The sequence below is a fragment of the Culex pipiens genome, chromosome 3, assembly GCF_016801865.2.
Source record: "Culex pipiens pallens isolate TS chromosome 3, TS_CPP_V2, whole genome shotgun sequence".
NCBI classification, from domain to species: domain Eukaryota; kingdom Metazoa; phylum Arthropoda; class Insecta; order Diptera; family Culicidae; genus Culex; species Culex pipiens.
In genome coordinates this window covers 161,927,522-161,947,502 of record NC_068939.1, presented here as the reverse complement: position 1 = coordinate 161,947,502, position 19,981 = coordinate 161,927,522, and the positions used below count along the sequence as shown (strand labels likewise).

The window sequence follows — 19,981 nt, the reverse complement described above, 5'->3', positions numbered from 1 at the left end:
AAACCATTGACAGGGATCGTAAAGATCGTGATTATAAAAAATAAGTTTCTGTGAACAATCTACTCAAGTAATATATCAAAGTTGCTTGGAACCCATTTTACATTACGAGAAAAATAAAACCAAATATTTAAAAATAAAACATTAAAAAAATCTTTCAGCTGTTTTTAGGTAAGCAAGATACGTTTTGAAGGAATTTATGGTTAGGATATTGTCTCCACCGTGTTGGAGCCTGACAGACCTCTGCGGTGGTAGTTTGAAAAATGTTTCGCCTGAGCTGGAACCCTTTGAGAAAGTAGTCAGATTGCAATCTATACATCTATGCATTACAAGAATAATTGAACAAAATATTTTTTTTGTTGTTATCTGATAAGCACAGTAAATTTTGAAGGTATTTATAAATAAAATGACCTTAAACATTGTTTGGATCATGATTAAATGTAACATTAAATAATCTAATCTACGGTAATATCAAAAGTGCTTGAATCCATTCCTTTAGCTACTTTAAATACAATTTGAAGAGAAAATTAATTTGACATATAATAGAAATCGAATATAGCGGAACGGCATTTATTTCAATTTATATATTTTATTTTTATTGCAACAATTTACCACATGATTTTGTTTTATTCATTAGAATAATATTTTCTGAACTATGTTTTGTTTCAAGATAAACAAAAATATTATTAAGTAGACACAACAGAGAAAAAAAAACTATTCGGTAAAAACTATCGTTTGTTTGGTTAAAAGATCGCGTAAGTGAATATTAATAGAAAGTTCAAAATTTTTAATATAAAAGTTGAAAAATCTTGATACTACCATGCATTTACAGAACAAAATCGTTAAATCGGTAAAAACAAAATTTAAGAAAGCTTTTGTGGCAAGAATAAACAACACTTGATTTTATTTTTTTTATAAAAAAATGTATTTTGTGCAGCAAAGCACATTTTGAGCATTAATTGAATTATTTATCTTATTTTTGCAATTTGCTTCATTTATTGAGATTGCTTTTTAAGAAATCATCCTAAACTGAAATACGGACTATTTTTTATTTTATGAAAGTGTACCGGTACTGATGAAAACAAATTCTTTAAAAATATTACTGATTTTGCATTTTTGTAATTTTTGCCATGATTTATTAACAGTTTCAAAATTAGTTAAAATGCGGTAATTTTTGATACAATGTTAAGCGGTGTGTGTACATCAGAAGGAACCGGTCAAGAAAAAAATCAAATTATTCATTAGAATAATATTTTCTGAACTATGTTTGTTTCAAGATAAACAAAAATATTATTAAGTAGACACAACAGAGAAAAAAAAAACTATTCGGTAAAAACTATCGTTTGTTTGGTTAAAAGATCGCGTAAGTGAATATTAATAGAAAGTTCAAAATTTTTAATATAAAAGTTGAAAAATCTTGATACTACCATGCATTTACAGAACAAAATCGTTAAATCGGTAAAAAAAAATTTAAGAAAGCTTTTGTGGCAAGAATAAACAACATTTGATTTTATTTTTTTATAAAAATGTATTTTGTGCAGCAAAGCACATTTTGAGCATTAATTGAATTATTTATCTTATTTTTGCAATTTGCTTCATTTATTGAGATTGCTTTTTAAGAAATCATCCTAAACTGAAATACGGACTATTTTTTATTTTATGAAAGTGTACCGGTACTGATGAAAACAAATTCTTTAAAAATATTACTGATTTTGCATTTTAGTAATTTTTGCCATGATTTATAAACAGTTTCAAAATTAGTTAAAATGCGGTAATTTTTGATACAATGTTAAGCGGTGTGTGTACATCAGAAGGAACCGGTCAAGAAAAAAATCAAATGGGCAGCAGTAGAAGCGAAAGCAAGCCAGATAGGGTGAAGGAAAGCCCCAAGAAAACGCTCCCTCTCCTTTGTTCTGCTGTTCGTAAAGCCTTCCTTTCCTTCCGATTTCCATATTAGCCTTTATATAAAAAAAAAAGTTGTTTGTTTTAGCTGTACAGCTTGGTTGGGAATAAATTACAGAAAAGTACAGATAAAAATATTGAAAATGAGGAAGGAATAAGCTTGCTTGTAGATCCATTTTGGGTGTTTTTGGGTATTAATTACAAACATATACTTTTCGTCACGACTGCATTTAATATAAAAATCAGTTTATGTTTAACTTCAAGTCCCGTCTGGTGGATCAATCGGACGTGGCACTGGGCTGATCGATTTGAACTCCGTGGCGGGCGCACATAAATTCAAAGTGTAAATTTGAGTAAAAACAATATCTGTGCCTGTCATAGTTTTTGTTTCAGATTTTTTTTTTAAATAAATTAAATAAATTACCACATTGTAAATATTTTTAGAAATATTTATTCTTTGTTTTATATGGTACACATGAATTTAAAACTTTAAAAACGCCAGGATTATGCTTCATTTGTTATTTAAGTCAGCAACATGTTAGATTTTTGAATTTAGAACACATTGTTTTATATTTCATATTCACAAAATGATAATAAAGAAAAATAATTTGATTCCATTTAATTCGAAATGTTTAAAAAAAAATTGCTTTTGAATTTGAATTATTATTTTTTTAAATCGTGTTGTGTTGTTTCAGCAATGTTTGTAAAATTTGCTTTTTAATTTTAAATTACATAAAATTTAAAGAAAATCAGGTAAACAATCACTAATCTCGTATTGCATAAAAAAATTGATAAACCTGCGTTTATTTGAGAAATATTTGTGGTTTTTGTTTTTCTCCTCGTTTTTTTTCTTTTTCTTATATTTTCAGGTGTTTTAAATTTTCAACCTCATCAGTGCATTCCATTTTCTACAACTCCTGCGATCGGATGTCAGTCTCTTGGACAACATAGATGAAACATTTCGAAGACTGCGCTTTCGTATTTAGATCAGCATGAAAACAAAGTCGAGGAACCCGACGAAAATCTTTTAGGAAATTTAAAAAAACATTGATTAATTTAGCATTCATGCAATTTTTCTGTTAGGAATTATGATTGATATTCGTCATCTTGAGAGTAGAAAAGAGGGAGAATGTAGGGATTATGGGTTGCAGGATTGAATATGTAATAAATTATTAAATGAGTATTTATTATAACATTGATATAAATCATAAATAATAGTTAAGAGCGCAACAAAAAGTGCGCACCTTCATGAATATTGCCTTGTTAGCTGATTGCGGATGGAGTGCGAGAGCGCGCTAGCGAGCTGCGAGAGAGAACAACAAGCGAGAAAACAACGAGATGCGCGCGGCTGGCGAAAGAGAGAATGAAGATTGTCAAATCAGTTTTGTGGTTAATTTCTGTGGAATAAGACGTGTTGTTTGTTAATTGCAAAATATCTGTGTTTTTATTATAAAAGAAAGTCCCCGATCACGACACTTTGAATGAATAATAACAGCAATTATGTTTCAATCATTCTTTGATTTAAAATGATGATGAAGTTTTGAAAAAATAGGAACGCTATTTTAAGTTAAGTTATCTTTAACTTTTTGTCATTTCCAGTTGAAACGAAGTATACTTTTGCCAATTTAAAAAATAACATGAATGTTATAAGTATTGTTGAACTTTCGATAATTTTTTCAAAGACTAATTGTTTGTGTTTCTACTCTGAATCATAATAATGAAGTTCCATTTGTGAAGTTTTTTTTCGATTGTTGTTTAGTTTCTGTATTTACAAAAAATGCCTATATTTGCATTATTTTTAATTTAATTTAATTTTTTTCGGTGGTTAATATTGACTTTTCTTATAGAAAGTTTTTTGCTTGAAATCATTCTTTAGATAAGAAATGCGTATTATTTGAGCATTCTGGAAAAGTCTGGAAAAAGTCGGGAATTTGAAAATGGGATTTGAGTGGTCACCCTGCCGAACCCACACTGAATGAAAGGCACACAGCAATATCAAATGTTTCACACGTGAATCTGCCCCATACATGTGAATTACATGTGTTTACATGTGAATGTCATGTGCAAATCACTTCGAAAAATCTCATCGCGCGACACGGTAAATTCAAAAGCAAAACACGTTAACTTCACGTGACGACGCACGTGAATTTGCAATGCTTTTCCTATTAATGTTAAATGATTTTGTAGTGTAAATGGAATAGATTTCCAATGGTTTTAATTTGTGTAAAAAATGAGAGGGGGTTTCTTTTTTTTAAATTTATTTCTTGGTTTAAATCAGAATCAAGTTTTATTTATATAAAAAAAACATTTTTGAAAACATTCACAAAAATCACTCTTTTCACTTCACTTCACTGTTACGCTCGTGGTAACGCTGCGTTGATGAATTATGATCAGGTTCCGACCAAGTACTGCTCGGTCCGGTAGCTGGCGAATCCGTAGCCCGCCCTGATCCATGATGCATCTCGAAAAGGCCGTTTTCAGGACTAACAGCTCCGGATCTGGAGCAGATTCCGAAGACAAAACCTGATCTTCTGGAAAAAAATAAAACGCATTAATTTCAAACAGATTAATTCTTCCTCTAGATTATACCTACCACCAGCTCAAAATATTAAAAATATCCTTAGGAAATTTGTTGGCTAAACGATCATTTCTATCCGAAACGAACCGAAAAGCAAATTTTCCACCACCATCGTCCGTGACCATTTTACTAATGAAGATTTGTTTCGTCCGACGCGTTTCAAAACCAAAACATTCCAATCTAATGTGTTTTTCACTTCAAAATCAAAGGAAATGTCGAATGGGGCATATCGATGAGAAATTCATTTGAATTTGAAGTGAACTTCATGTGAAAAAGAGTGCAAGGTTTCTCGCTAACGATCAGCTGGTTTCAAATTATTTTCACATCCATTTGAAATGTAAAACACGTGAGGGGCAATGAAAGCACGTGAAAGGATCGTGTTTATTTTTTGAGACTCTCACGTGAAAAAACACTTGAGTTTGCTATGCTGGTTTCTTTCAGTGCATATCGAGATTTTCTCGATCTTCGGTCGTAATTTGTCGATGGTAGATCGAGAAATTACGATCGAATGATCTCAATCTAGGTACTATCGACAAATGACGACTTGCAATAATCACCACTAATATCACAAATTTAAGCTTCATTTTAAGACCCAGGTAATTAAGAATTGTGTCCTGGAATGAAGCTTAAATTTGTGATATCCAGCTTGGAAAATCTATCATTATGAAAAACATAACAGAACATTTCAAATTTTTGATCTATTTGAAAAACGATTTTTTTATTTTAAAACTATGGAGTTTTTGAATATTGAAGTTTTTGATTTTTTTAATTTTGAATTTTTGATATTTTGGGTTTGACGTCGGGTACAAATTTGATTTGCCTCGATGTTTGCCATCAGCGCTGGAAATGCACTAACTTGCATGTTTTTCTGCAAATGTGAACATTTTCTGCAGACATCGACGAGATTTTCCAGACTTTATGGCCACACCGTTGCAAATTGTTGCGCCAAAACCCAGTGAGAATTTCGGCTCGAGGCTCGAGTCGCTTTATGCTCGATCTCGAGCCAAATCGACCCAAGGTTCGAGCCAAAATTCCCACAGGGAAGCTGCCAAAACGCGGCCCGCACAATCAAAACAAATCAATGCAATCTCATTTTGTTTTGGTTTTAAGTTTAGAAACGTTTCGTCGCACGTTTGTACTTTTTAAGCATAAATTGCACCCTCCGCTCAATTAGGCAGCTAATAGCCCACCCTCGTGCCTTCCCGCCAGCAAAGAATCTCCCCCGCTGCGAAGAAAGAAATGGCCACCGCATCCAAGAGCTTCCAGCCGTGTCCGGCGATCGTCTTTTTCGACGTGGCCACCACGACGGCCGACCGACGCTACAAGCGCCCCGTCCTGCCGGACCACATCACCAACGAGCAGCACGCCCGGAAGCTGGAGGAGATCGAGCACAGCCTGTGGGTGCTGTGCCACCACTTTGACGTGCTGCCCAAGGACAAGGACCAGCCGGAAGCGAAGGAAAAACCGCCGGAGCAGAATGCGGTGCTGGCGGGGGAGCTTGCGGAAATTATGGCCGCGCTCGACCCGAAGAAGCAGATGCAGAAGGTGGTCGAGCGGGCGCTCCGGAACGAAAGTGGGCAGCTGCTGAAGAGCCTGCAGACCAAGCAGCAGGATCAGCTGATGAAGCTGTTCGATGTGGCGCGGCTGGCGCAGGACGTGGAGCCGGCGAAGGTGAAGGTGCCGCTGCCGCAGTACGACCACTCCTAGTAGGTTCCCTTTTGAAGAGTGTTGACGGTTTGTTTGAGACTAACTTGAGCTTTTTGATTTTGTAGTTCTGTGCTGACGGAGATCAAAACGTCGATCATCAGTGTGGGAATCGTGGAAGATGCCACGAGCGCGACCACCATCCGTGACCAGTACGGTGTTCCGTGGCAGTTGCGCCTCCGCAAGGACATGGACTGGTTGATTTTGGACGTCGACACGAGCCAGTGCCGTGGCGTGATGGGACGTTTCCAGCTGTTGGTGCGCTTCATCCACGAATCTCCACTCAAGAGCTTCCAGCGCAGCGATTCGATGGAAGTGAGTCGCCTCCGGACGGTCTACTGCAGCACGCTCGCTGCCGTGTCCCAGCTGCGCGACGATGGCTACTTTGCCGCGGACGGCACTCTCAAGCTGCGCGTGGCCATAGTCCCCTTGGATCCGGACGCCGAGCGGAGCACCCTCGTGTTGGGTAAAAGACTGAAGCAGATTCCTGCTGATCACAACCTCAAACGGATGCCCAAGTTCGTCGAGGGCCACCTCACGATCCCGGACTTCCTGACCAGCCGCACGACTCAATCCCAAACGCTGCTGGACGCGAACAAAATCGCTTGGCGACTCGAAGTCAGACTGAACCAGGGCGCCACCGAACACGAGCGCAGGCACATGGCCGTCACGATTGGCCAGTGCGAAGACGGTCCCCCGGCGGACCCTCCCACGTGCCACGAGTACTTTGTCGAACTGCTCACGGTCGACGCCAACGGGTGGACCCTGCGACAGAGCGGCCGCACGCTCGAACGCGTCCTCTTCATGCCGGACTTTTTGCTCAAAAGCCGCGCCGAAATCTACCTCAAAGACGGCAAGCTGCGCCTCCGCTGGGGCATCCGACGAATTCCGATTCGCTAAACTACGACTGCAACAACACTTGTGATACTTTCGATTCACGTTTACTCATTGTTTTTTTTTCTGTCGAATATTAAAACAAACCGTTACTACTTTTGCAAAAAAAAAAACACTTTTATTCATCCACAAACCCACTCAACCCTCCAGCAAACTGCGCCCGTAGTTGCTCACCGGAAGCAGTGTCTCCTCGGTGATGTGGCCGACGGAGCGCTGGTGGGCGCGCAGGGCCGTTCCCTGGATGAAGCGCTCGTTACAGATGGGGCAGGAGTAGGGCTTCTCGCCGGTGTGCCGTCGGATGTGCAGCGTGAGGTCGTTGGACTGGGTAAAGGTACGGTCGCAGTAGGTGCAAGCGTAGGGCCGGGCGCCGGTGTGGACGCGCATGTGACGGACCAGGCGGTGATGGCGCGAGAATGCTGCGAGAAAGGAGGGGGAAAAGTTGAGTTAGGGTTTTGCAAGAACATTCAACAACATTCGCCTAACAATAGAGTTATCTACGTGCGCATGTATTGCGTGTACGTACACGATGGATTTCTAGGTTAAAATTTGTACCCGCCAGCAAAAACAAATGGTAAACTAGTGTGCGTGAGATCGGGCTTAGATAACTCTTATAGTATAACTCTTATAGAGTTATCTAAGCCCGATCTCACGCACACTAGTTTACCATTTGTTTTTGCTGGCGGGTACAAATTTTAACCTAGAAATCCATCGTGTACGTACACGCAATACATGCGCACGTAGATAACTCTATAGGCAGGACGGAAAATTACTTTTTCAAGTGCTCTCTCACAGAGGGCAGAAACATTTTAGTTGAGCCAAAGTACGGCAAAAGCCACAGTTGATTAGCACAACCTGAAAAAGCTTTGTTGCAGCAGAGACATAAACCAATGATGAACTGACAGATTGTTCAACTTCAATTGGGTACTAAAGCCCTATGTCAATTTTTATGTACAACGGTAAAAAACACGATTAAAAACCATTTCTGATCACTTTTTTTCATTTTAATGCAAAATTTTTTTCTGACAAGACAACATTTTTTCGATGGATCAACTATGGTCCCCTTGGAACGAGCTGTCAAGTAGGAGCTTTTCTGTCAAGAAGGACCGCGAGGTTAAGTTTTCAAAATTGATTTAAAAATCCATTTTAAACTCTTTGTGGTTGTACAAAGGGTCATTGTACTCAGAAAAATAACCTTTATCGCTGTAAACAATAAAATCAGCAATCTAAGCTTCATTTTAGGACCCAATTGCGTGTCATCTGCACGCTTATTTCGACGGCAACAGTTCAAAAGGCATCATGTACATTTTAACACTTTCTGGGTCATTGCATATTCTGAGAGTCGGAAGGTCGATGGCATGAAACCCATCTGGCGAGGCAAAAGGGGTAGGTGGCGGCCGAGAGGGGATTTCGGCTGCTGCGGGAATTGATTTGTCAAGTCCCAGCCTCCCCAAAACCCATCCCATCCAATCTCTCGGACGATCTGTTGGCGACTGAGTCTGAGCGTTGAAGAACTCTGCAACAATACACAGAGAAGAGCTTCAAATGCTACTTTCGACTCGGTCACATGCTCTCAGGCAAAATTCGAGCTGAAGATTGTGCTATATGATCGGTAAGGATCTCTAGATGGGTCAAAAAAAGGTGCAGGTGGTTATGTTACACATGACCAGTATGACAAAGAACTTTGCAAGATGGTTGTTGAAATTTTCGATTACATTGTCTGGTCCAAATTTCCCAAGATTCACTAGATTCATAATTACCATAAAGTTTGATACCCATATTGCCCCTACTCTTATGGTTCGGCAAATGTCCCCCCATCGGAACATCCCCGGGGCCTCCGGCCACTTCGGATTGTGGCCACTACTGCCGAAATGTCAAATTTCATGTCCAGTATCAAAAACCATAAAGTTTGATACCCATATTGCCCCAACTCTTACGGTCCGGCAAATGTCCCCCCATCGGAACATCCCCGGGGCCTCCGGCCACTCCGAAATGTGGCCACTACTGCCGAAATGTCAAATTTCATGTCCAGTATCAAAAACCATAAAGTTTGATACCCATATTGCCCCTACTCTTATGGTTCGGCAAATGTCCCCCCATCGGAACATCCGCGGGGCCTCCGGCCACTCCAGTCCAGGTGGCCAGTTCCAATGATCGACTCCCGCGACTGCCATGTCTTAGCTGGTCCTTGCCTCCAAGCCATCTGCTCCCAGACCTCCAGGCCGTCTGCTACCGGGCCACCAGGCCATCTGCTTCTGATGTGTTCTCGTCGACGTCCAGCAATAGAATGAATTTCCGGGACCGACCGAGCCGAGTTTTGTTGGCTCGTCGAAGATCCGAAAATTATGAGGTGGAGTGGGGGTGATTTTAGATACATTAATCTCACGTCTCTCGATTGACTGATTGGGAAACGTTCGTTCATCCAACCAGCGTGCACCAAAAAGAGGGGAAATTTGCCGAGAGGGGAATTCGTCACGTAACGTTTTCGCTTTGCGAAAATTTTGGATTGACACCACGTATAGAAACCTTAGACTGCTTGCAACGCGGCTCTACTTTGTTCTAGCTGTTTCATTTTTCAAATAGAACTGAAACAGACCACCCGCAACGCGGAGTTGCAGTTTTATTTTTCGAGCAGTATTTTGAAACCGAAATAAAACTGCTCGACGAGTTTGTTTCAAACGTGAGACGATTTGAAACTGGAATAGAACTCAGTTTCAAAAAAAAATCAGATATATAGATATATCCACGTATTCTTACACACACACTATGATGCTGTGTTGATAATCATACGTACACAATTAAAAGCATTTTTTTGAAACAACATTTAGATCAGCGCGTTGCGAGGTTCGTGTTCTAGTTTCATTTCCGCCAGTTCTAAAAATTTAAAGCTGCTCGCAATTTGAAACAATTATAAAACTTCGCGCTGCAGACAGTCTTAGGACAAAGTTCTTTGTCAATAAACGAGATTTCCCCTCAATCTCGCTCATCTCCACGTCCTCGGATCGGTCTCTCGTGCTCGTGTGGCATGGCATTTGGGGGATTGGTCTGGGGAATGAGAGGGGGCAACTGCTCGAAAAATTCGTCAAAAACTGTCTCGCTCAAACAATAGCGCTACGGAAGACGATCGTTCGGCAGGCTGTATAGAGCAGCAAAACAGAAAACCTGAGAACAGATCATACTACAATAGATACGCAAGTGTCGCAGTGGTCCGTGTCTGTTCACAGCAAAAAAAAAAAAAAAAAAAAAAATTCTGAGAGTACTCCTACACTCAGCCAAAATATCTATTAAAATTCATATGGCGTACCATATAAACTGTGAAAAGTGAATCGTTTTAGAATTCCATAAGTTTAAATTATGACTATTCAAAATCTTTTTCAATTTATATGGTGGGCTTATGGCATTCAATAATATTATTTATGTGAAAATGTCATGTGCCAAACCTTATGAACCAGAAAGTAGTATGGCGGACAATATTAAACAAGTGAAGGAGCGGCCTTCAACAGATTCCAGGTTTTTAACAAAAAATTTAGTTTTTGCGTTTTGTTTTGATATTAATATGTTTCACAGGTTAAGTAAACGTTTTCTCTGCCGCAGCTGCCCAAAAACTATGCCTCGTTCAGTCGTATCGGCTCGATCTGGTCATATAGTAATCTACGTACGTATGTATTGCGTGTACGTACACGAAAATAAAGTGAGGTTAAATTTTGTCTGCCAGCAAAATCAAATGGTGCGCTAGTGTGCGTACGCGAAACGTCATAAAGCTCTATTGCCCAAAACTCCAAAACAACAAACCGCAGCAGCGACAACTCGATCGACGGCTTTTAAAATGAAATAAAAGACTACATGAACCTCGTGACGAAAAAAAAAAACATTATGAAAATCATGATCTGCCGTCATGATTTGCCGACGAAAAGCGAATCATAACAAAACTTGCCCTCCAATGACAGAAGGGTGATATAGACGTTGGTGATTTCAAAAGAAGTTATGTTTGTTTTTCTTAAATAAATATAATGAGGGAAATACTGTTTTATTGAATATGGATGATCAAGTATCAATAAGAGCAACGTTTTTCATCGTTTGATATCATTAGAACAGTTTCTTTTGCTTTTATATTAAAATGGGAACTGAAAAATGATGCTCAGCTCATCATTCAAATCTGGAGTTATTTTTGAAAAGGTCCAATAAACCAAATTTCCAGTTTTTGCTTTTAGGGTGTTTTTGAAACCGCCCTGAGTCAGGGGTATTTAAAAAACACACAAAAAGCAAAATCTGAAAAATTTGGTTTATTGGACCTTTTTAAAAAAAATAAAAAAAAACTCAAGAAATACGTTTTTCTCAAAACGCAAGGTTAGTACATGATGCTTTTTGTAATGTTGGCGTCGATTTGCTCTATGATCAAAATTTTCAATTTAAAAAAATGTCAAATTAAACATTTCAAGAATTTTATTGAATGTTTTTATTTTACTTTAAAGAAATCAAATATTCTAGAAAACCATTTTTTTTTTCAAATAAAATTGAAATAAAGTTTGAAAATTTTGAAAAATCTATTTTTTATGAATATTAAAATTTAAAGTTCTACATTTTTTTATGTTAGATATTTTGTTTTTTTAATGACTGAAATTTTTAATTTATTATTTATCAAATTAAAAATGGAGCATTTCAAAAATTTTGTCATTTCTTTATATTTTCGAAATTTAAAAAAAAGTTTAAAATTTGCCATGCAATGCCAAAAATTTCGAAATTTTTTTTTTTTTTTTCTTAACTTATTTTTTATTAGGTCCTTTTAGGTGCTTGGACCAGGTTAGGACCGAGGGACAGTTCAAAATACATTATACTACATTACAAAAAGATGCTCATTTTCCTCCATACTTGCCGAGCATGTAGCTAACTAGTCTTAGTTGATCAACGCGGGTCTTGCAGGTCTGAAACCTGGCGCTGTACTCGTTGAAAATGTGCCACAGCTCAGTCGAACTGTAGAGCACCTCCTTTTCTTCCGCCGTGGGGGTGGTACCGGCGCCGGCGCCGATACTTTGGTGACTGCTTCCTGCGGGTCGAGGGCGATCCTTTGGTTTTACGTCCGGGACTGCGCCCGGCAGCGGAGGGAACTCCGCCGGCGTGAACGCCGGAACTGCTGGACTCTGCTTTTCCGCCTTCCGTACCGGCGGTTTCGAATTCGATGACTGCTGCCGCATCCGGATGAAATCCGCACGCTTGGGGCAGCTTCGGTCCATGGCTTCGTGCGTTCCGTTGCAGTTGGCACACCTCTTCGGCTCGGCTTCTTGCACTTGGCAGTCGTCCGTCGTGTGGGGACCCCCACAGCTGTTGCACCTGGCCTTTAGGTGACAGTTCCTGGTTCCATGGCCCAGATGCAAGCAGTTCCTGCACTGGGTCACGTTCGGCCGCTTATTCCGGTAGGCCTCCCACCGGATGATAGTGCTTGCCACAACCTTCAGTGGAGAGAGCTTCTTTAGATTGGTGTACCCCTTGGGGAAGACCACGATGTACGGAGTTTCGTCCACGGTGGACTTTTCCTTCCGCTTGATGACATGCACCTCCAGCGCGTCCAGCTTTAGATCCCTCTTCAGCAGGTACTTGACCTCATCCGGTTTTAGTTCATCAGGTAAACCACGAACAACTACCCGATGATTTCGTTCGCTCCGTCGTTCGTGGGTGTAGAATTCTACTTTGTGCTTCTTGAAGAGCACTTGCAACTTGTCGAAGTCTTCGACAGAGAAGCTGGTTACCTTGGTGCCAAACCGGGTAATCTTGAAAATTGGCTCGAAATCGTATTGACACAGCGACGTTATCTTCACAAGCCTGTAAAAGGCCGTAGAGCTCTTTACCACCAAAGGTGGTTGCTTTTGTTTACCTGCCGACTGGCCGGGTGGCGGAACCACCGGGGCGTCTCCTCCTCCTGCTGGGCTGGCATTGTTGTTGTTGTTATTTTCCGCTAGCGGGCTGAACTTGTTGTTGTTGAGCACATTCTGCTCCACTTTTCCTTCTTCGACGACAGCTCCGGTGATCTCAGGGGACTTCTTCCGCTTCCGATTTCCGGGGATGAGTTGGAAATCATCCGTCTCGGAGGTCTCTTCCACCTCCATCCGTCAAACAACTCGAGGCCCGCAACGATGCCTTTAGCGCGCACGACACAACAAACACGTCTACACTCTCAGAGCTGTCGAAAACGAGTGAAATTTCGAAATTCTCCATTTTTAATTTGATAAATAATAAATTAAAAATTCAGTCATTAAAAAAAATCAAAATATCTAACATAAAAAATGTAGATTATGTATTGAAAAGAATAAAAAAACAAAAAGAACAAAAAAGATCATAAATTCAAAAATTTCTAAAAACCAAAATTTTCTTAAAACCAAAATAGTAAAAAAGTTTTTATTCAATTTATGATTTTAAGGAAAAGAAATTGAACATTTTAAAAATTTCAAAATTTTTACTTTTTTTAAATTAACTGATTTTAAAAAATTCAAAAATGGAGGTCTGTTAAGTCTGTGGTAGCACGGCAATCTATTTCGCGATTATATGGTGTAAAACTGTTTGAGGAGCGCCTATACTCTTTGTGTAAAAGCGGCACAGTAGGGACCATCCACAAACCACGTGGACACTTTTTTGGGAATCGCAAACCCCCCCCCCCCCCCATCGTGGACAATTTCCATACAAATAAAATCTTTTTTGTATGGAGCGTGGACAATCGGCAAACCCCCCCCCCCCCTTAGTTGTCCACGTGGTTTATGGATGGCCCCGTAATCCATTTTAGTGTTTCCTTGTGGATTTTGCTGAAAGTTGACGGATTTTGTGGTTTTTAGGATAAATTAGTAAAACTTTCAAAGTTGTCTTCGTTGTGTTCTTTTTTTTAGCATCGCGTTGCTGCACTCGCAAACGTCAAATTGCGTCGGTTTTCACTTATATCGTTCGTATCGTTTTGTTTTGCTGTACGGTTTTCGAGGTTACGAGCGCGTTCAAAAAATCCCGAACTGCAAATTGGAGAAAAATGACGGTGTTTTGAAGATGAATTTAGTTTTTTTTGTGAATTTTGGTTTGGGGCGTTCGGTATGGTGTGGGCAGACGTGTTTTTTCTACGATGATATTTTAAGGAAAAAGTTTTTTTGGACTCGCAACCAGACGCTGCACAAGAAACGACCCCAAAGTTGGTTCGGTGGTGCACATTAATCCGACGACCATCGTCAACGTGGAGGAATTTTACGCCAATCTGGATATGTGATGGAGAATGGTACGAAGCTGACCGGTAGGGGATCAAGAGGGTTGTGTTCCTCTTCATGTATGATTTTCCTTTTCAGATGTTTGAACTCAGCAATTTTTAAAAAGGTGAGTGATTATTTTTTGCAATATAGAATAATAGTTCTGAATGCATGCCAAGACCCTGGGCGGATGATTTTATTGGTGGAAACACGGAATCCCTCAACCCAACAGCAACAGGAGAAAACAATCGTCGTTGGAAGCGGTTCAAGTCACAGACGATGAAATCTTTACAATGAAAGCTGGAAGTTCGTGTTTCAAATTCGCAATTTTCAGTGTAAGAACGGGCCTTGACCGATCTTATGCACCAGGTTCCCGACGAACACGCACTGCCCACACCTACATCTCACCCTTGCTCTGAGTCAGTACGAGCAACACGCTAGAACACACTTTGAGTGTTCGTGCCAGGCATGCACACCTTCTTTTCCGGTTACGCATTTTAACTCGGCCGGGGGTGGTACATTACGTAGGGTTTGATGTAAGTATAAGCGTCTAACAATTTAAAGTGTGCCCATTAACTTTCATTAAAGCAAAAACTGTTTTTTTAGCTTGAATTCAAAAACTAGTTGTTATTTTACTGTGTATTGTTTTCTCCTGAAACCTTTCCTAGTGTTGAGTCGTGTTTATATGTTGCTATTTCTTTTGTCGCGTTGTTTTGTTACAATTTTTGGTCCTAAGCATGTTATAAAAGTTTACCAAAAATACAATGGTAATATTTGTGTTAATCCTTTAACCATTCCATAAATTGAGTAAGGGCTCAAACCTAACTTGTTTGAAAAAAGGGTGAAGATTGAAAACAATAGACAGTAAAAGAGAATTTATTTTATAAAAATCAAGTATCAATAGTAAGAGAATGATGAGCGTATTTTGAAGAATAAAAATGAGAAGCTAGATGTATTAGATGTAAAATTAGACAATAGTTAATAAATAGAGATACAAAACAAGCTTAGATTATAGTAATCATAATTTATAGGACAGATAAAGAATTATTCAAATAAATAAATTCGCAATAAAATCAAAAAAGATTAAGCGAATGATAATTAGACTTGATAATACTAGTACATTAAGGAAAAGTATATTTTTAAGGAAAAAAAAAACAAAATAAAGTTTGTTAGAATTGGGAATCACAAGAGCAAAATAAAAATAAAAATAGGAGATAGGTGGTAGCTGAGAATGAAGAAAAGAGAGACCCCGTTGTGCGATGTTTCAGGTACATCCACAGCAGTTGACTCAACATACTGCGATTCAAAACAATACCGTCTACAATCACAAATTACTTCCCTTTCCCACATTGTCGCGCCCGTCTCGACTCTGACCCGCGGTGGTCAAAGGTTTACGATCCGTTTCCACAGGCCACCAGCTAGGTCATCATGAAAACCAAGCCAACCTGGAGGTAAGAAAATAGGACACTCGCAAGGAACCAGAGCTATACTGTCTTGATCAAGAATGATCTAACAGGACTACGGACGTAGTCAGTGACGCTCCTTCCAGGATGTTCCTCGCCTGAGCGTCAACTGAAGAGGTCAAATAGTCAACCTCTTAAAAAAAATGCATTTTTCAATATTTCATCAGCGCCATTTTGGACGCGGATTTAAAAATTCTAAATAACTTTGGTGTAGCTTAGGGGTCATACTTAAGCTCGACAATCAAAAATAAGACAACGAAAAAATGATTTTACCGGATTGCAGACTGGATTTCGCCATGTGATGTGATGGTTGTATACCTGAGCCCACTTGAACCAGACTGCGCACCGCAAGGACAGGGGACTTGGAAGACCGGAAGTGATGATGCTCCACTTTTTATAGGGGATAGGGGAAAATCTCCACGAATTATTTTGGAGTTTCATTTGAAATTTATGTGTCTGGGAACTTACCCTTGCCACATATGTTGCAAACGCTCGGTTTATCGCCAGTGTGCGTCCGTTTGTGATACGTTAAATCCAGCGAACGCGGGAAAGCCTACAATTTAAGTTTCAGTTATTTTCGATCAATTTGAAAATTTACAATTCAACCTACCTTATCACACTGATCACACTTGAAGGGCCTCTCCCCGGTGTGCCGTCGCATATGAACCACATAGTTGTAATTCGACGTAAACCCCCGTCCACACAGCGAGCACAGGTGCGTCTGCTTGGGCGGTTCGTCCTCGCGCTTCGGCTGGTGCGTCCGCATGTGAAACTTCATATTGTCCTTGCGGTGGAACTTCCGGTGACACTCCGGACACTCGAACTTCTTCTCGGACGGCACGTGGCCGCGGACGTGCCGCTTGAGATGGTGCATCTGGGTGAAGCCCTTGTTGCACATCGGGCAGAGGAACCGCTTGCCGGAATCGTGCTGCGGATCGGCGGACGGGTTGGCGTGGTTGGCGGCGGCGTGTTTATCGAGACTGGATTGCCACATGAACTTGGTGTTGCAGATGGCGCAGAGGAACTTTTTGGCGCTATTGGCGCACTGCTGCCGCTGGTGACGCTCGAGGATGGTGTTGTTTGGGAAGCCTTGCTGCTGGCAGTGCTGGCAGGTGAGGAGTTGTTCGGGGTTGTGGCTGGTGGCGGCGTGGTCGGTGAGGAGTTTGAGCCGGGGGAAGCTCTGGTGGCAGATGAAGCAGGTGTGGACTCGTTGGACGAGGTCTTCCGGGTCGGAGTCGGAATCGCTTAAGGTGAGTTCTTCGCCGGTGGGTTCGACGATCTGGTAGAAGCGTTGTACGTCCCAGTTATTGATTTGCTGAACCAAGATGTCGAGGTAATTGTCCGGGACGTAACCCTCCGCGAAGAGGAACGTCTTTGTCGGGATGCCTGCGTTGATCAGCGTGCTGGGATCGGAGTGAGTTCGTAGGTGGTTCCGCAACTCTGCGATCCGCTCAAGTTTGGCATCGCACAGCTTGCAGGAAATTTCCTTTTGCTGAATACTTTTGAAGAATTCTTCGACCAGCGAATTATCAATGGGTTTTGTCTTCTTGTGCGGTTGAACCGGCATTCCGGGATGTTCCAGCTGCATGTGCTCGCAGTACTCTTTGTAAGCCGTGGCGGAGAACTGTTGGTCGCAGAACTCGCACCTGGTGTCGTTGTTGTGCGTTTTAACGTGCCTCTCCAGGTGATACTTCGAGGGGAAACCCTTGCCGCATATTGGACATTCCCGGTACTCGTTCGCACCTCGCCGTTTCCCGGCTCTTTTCTTTTTACCAGCGGGCTTGTCTTCGTCATCCTCGTCCGGCTCGTTGGCACTTGGCACATTATCACTGCCCTCATCGTCTCGACCTTCCGACTTGTCCGTCGATTTCCTGTGCGGCTGAATGTCCATCCCAGGATGATCCGTCAGCATGTGCTTCCGATAGTCCTTATAATCCATGGCCGAGAATCGCTTCTCGCAATGCTCGCACTGGGTGTCATTCTTGTGCGCCCTCACGTGTCTGTCCAAGTGATACTTTGTATCAAACTTCTTCCCACACGTGGGACATTCCTTGTACTCGCTCGGATCCGGCTTCTTCCGATTCCTGACTCTTTTTTTCTCACCACTAACTTTGGGCTTCTCCTCGTACTGCTCCTCCTCCGAACTAAAGTCCACATTATCATCCCCCACAAATTCACTTCCATCATCGGAATCCATTTGCAGCTCCACCTTGACGGGTTCCACCTGTTCTTCCTCCTGCTCCTCCTCAACCAGCGGATTCGCCTCAACGATAATCTGCTCCGCCTTAATGTCCACCAGTTCCACCTTCACAGACATCCCCCCCAGCAAGCTCTCCACCTGTCGACCCCTCTCCTTCACATACGCCCTCAAAATCCCATCGCTCTCCTCGAACCGCTTCCGGAAATGGTACGCCGAGCTGACGGCGGCGATACACCGCGAGCACAGCTGCTCCGGCAGACCGTCGTCCGGTTGGAGCTGCGACTGGGGGATGCAAATGAGCAGCATCTCGTGCAGTGTGGCGGCACCGGATTTGCAGACGAAGGTGAAGATGGACTGCAGGCCCGAGCCCCGCTTGCGGCAGCACCGGCACAGTTTGGCCAGATCGAAGTCGACGGACGGGTCCATCGCGCAAGGGAGTTTGAATTTTTTGCAAGCTTTTTTCACAGTTTTAAAACTGAGTTTTCACGTTTTTTTCATTAGCTGCTTATTAAACACATTAAAAACTTTTTTTATTCACAATAAATTAGAAAAACACAAAAAACTAAACCTATTATTAAAACAATTTTAGCAGAATTTCAGAGCTTCGGATGTTTGTTGACATTTTTTTTCCAACAATCAAAGTTGGTAATGTCAAAGGTGTGCATAACATTTTGTTTAATCCCGCCCTCAAAGGAGGGGTTCGACCAAATATTCCGAAGCAGAAATACAACTTTGGTGTTTTTTTAGGTCCAATCGAGGGCCCAATAAATAAATTAAATTCCTTAAGTTGTTAAATTGCCCCTGTTCGCATAAATGTTCATCACCTTCATGGTTCATCAAAATCTGGAGTTTTTTTTAAAGGTCCAATAAACCAAATTTTCAGTTTTTGCTTTTTGGGTGTTTTTAATACCCCTGACTCAAGGCGGTTTCAAAAACACCCAAAAAGCAAAAACTGGAAATTTGGTTTATTGGAACGTTAAAAAAAACTCCAGAAATGATCGCAAACCAGCCCGATCAAAAGGCTAGTATGCAGATCGGAAGGAAAGGGGTCAAGAAACAGCTTTACGAACAGCAGAACAAAGGAGAAGGAGCGATTTCTTGGGGCTTTTCTTCACCCTCTCTGACTTGCTTGCGCTGCTGCTGCTACCCATTTGATTTTTTTTCATGACCGGTTCCTTCCGAAGTGCGTATACCGCTGTATACGCACATCCCAAGTAACATTTTTCTCGACATTTTTAGACCAACTGGCCACCACGAAGGTTTTATTGTAGCATCTTGATTGCTTAGTAGTTTTATTTGGGCATTCACCGCAACCAACAAGCAAGAGCTAATTAATAGGTTCTAACAGGGTTTTATGCCTCGGACATAAAACCGGGTGGAAATAAAAGCCGACTGGCTTTCAATAAGGTTTTATTAAAGTTTTAATAGAAGCTTGAAAACCAGATGGCAATGCCATGCCAAACGGTTTTATCGCATGCTTTGTTAAAACCAAGGGTGTTGTAGCTGTCAAGTGCCATTAGGCATGTAAAAAGCTCACTTAAAACCATAAGCTCCTACAAGAGCATTTATCGCGGACAAAAAGCTTTGCATGAATATGGCGCTAAACGCGTGCTCTGATTGAATATGATTGACCGCCATCTTGGTTGAAAAAATAGAAAACTGAAAAATTTGATTTAAATTTGATGAATCACTCATTTATGCTGAATTTCTGGTATGATTAATATAGCGATAGATGTTTAAAAATATTTTGAACATTTTTTTTCAAATAATTGCAAAGGTTTTATCAAGGCTTTGAGGATGTTGTTAGGATTCAGTTGTAAAGCCTTGAACTGCTATGTAGGTTTTATAAATAGGCCGTAACAACCTTTTGCGGAGGTCCTTTTTGTCGTGATCGGGGACTTTCTTTTATAATAAAAACACAGATATTTTGCAATTAACAAACAACACGTCTTATTCCACCATTTCTGATCACTTTTTTCATTTTAATGCATTTTTTTTTACAAGACAACATTTTTTTGATGGATCAACTATG

The 19,981-nt window shown here is 40.8% G+C and overlaps 1 protein-coding gene across 1 annotated transcript in view; it reads right to left on the bottom strand.

Moving 5' to 3' along the window:
• Nucleotides 1-18,589, bottom strand: part of LOC120426081 (uncharacterized) — a 33,600-nt gene extending 15,011 nt beyond the window's left edge. Inside the window, exons 1-5 of the mRNA XM_039590791.2 lie at nucleotides 16,360-18,589; nucleotides 16,218-16,302; nucleotides 7,215-7,491; nucleotides 6,274-7,088; nucleotides 5,676-6,192 (exon numbers count right to left, since the gene is read on the bottom strand). Of these exons, the coding sequence (XP_039446725.1) occupies nucleotides 5,676-6,192; nucleotides 6,274-7,088; nucleotides 7,215-7,491; nucleotides 16,218-16,302; nucleotides 16,360-18,375 (3,710 nt within the window). The 5' untranslated portion in view covers nucleotides 18,376-18,589. The remainder of the gene's footprint in view (nucleotides 1-5,675; nucleotides 6,193-6,273; nucleotides 7,089-7,214; nucleotides 7,492-16,217; nucleotides 16,303-16,359) is intronic.
• Between the last annotated feature and the right edge of the window lie 1,392 nt (nucleotides 18,590-19,981).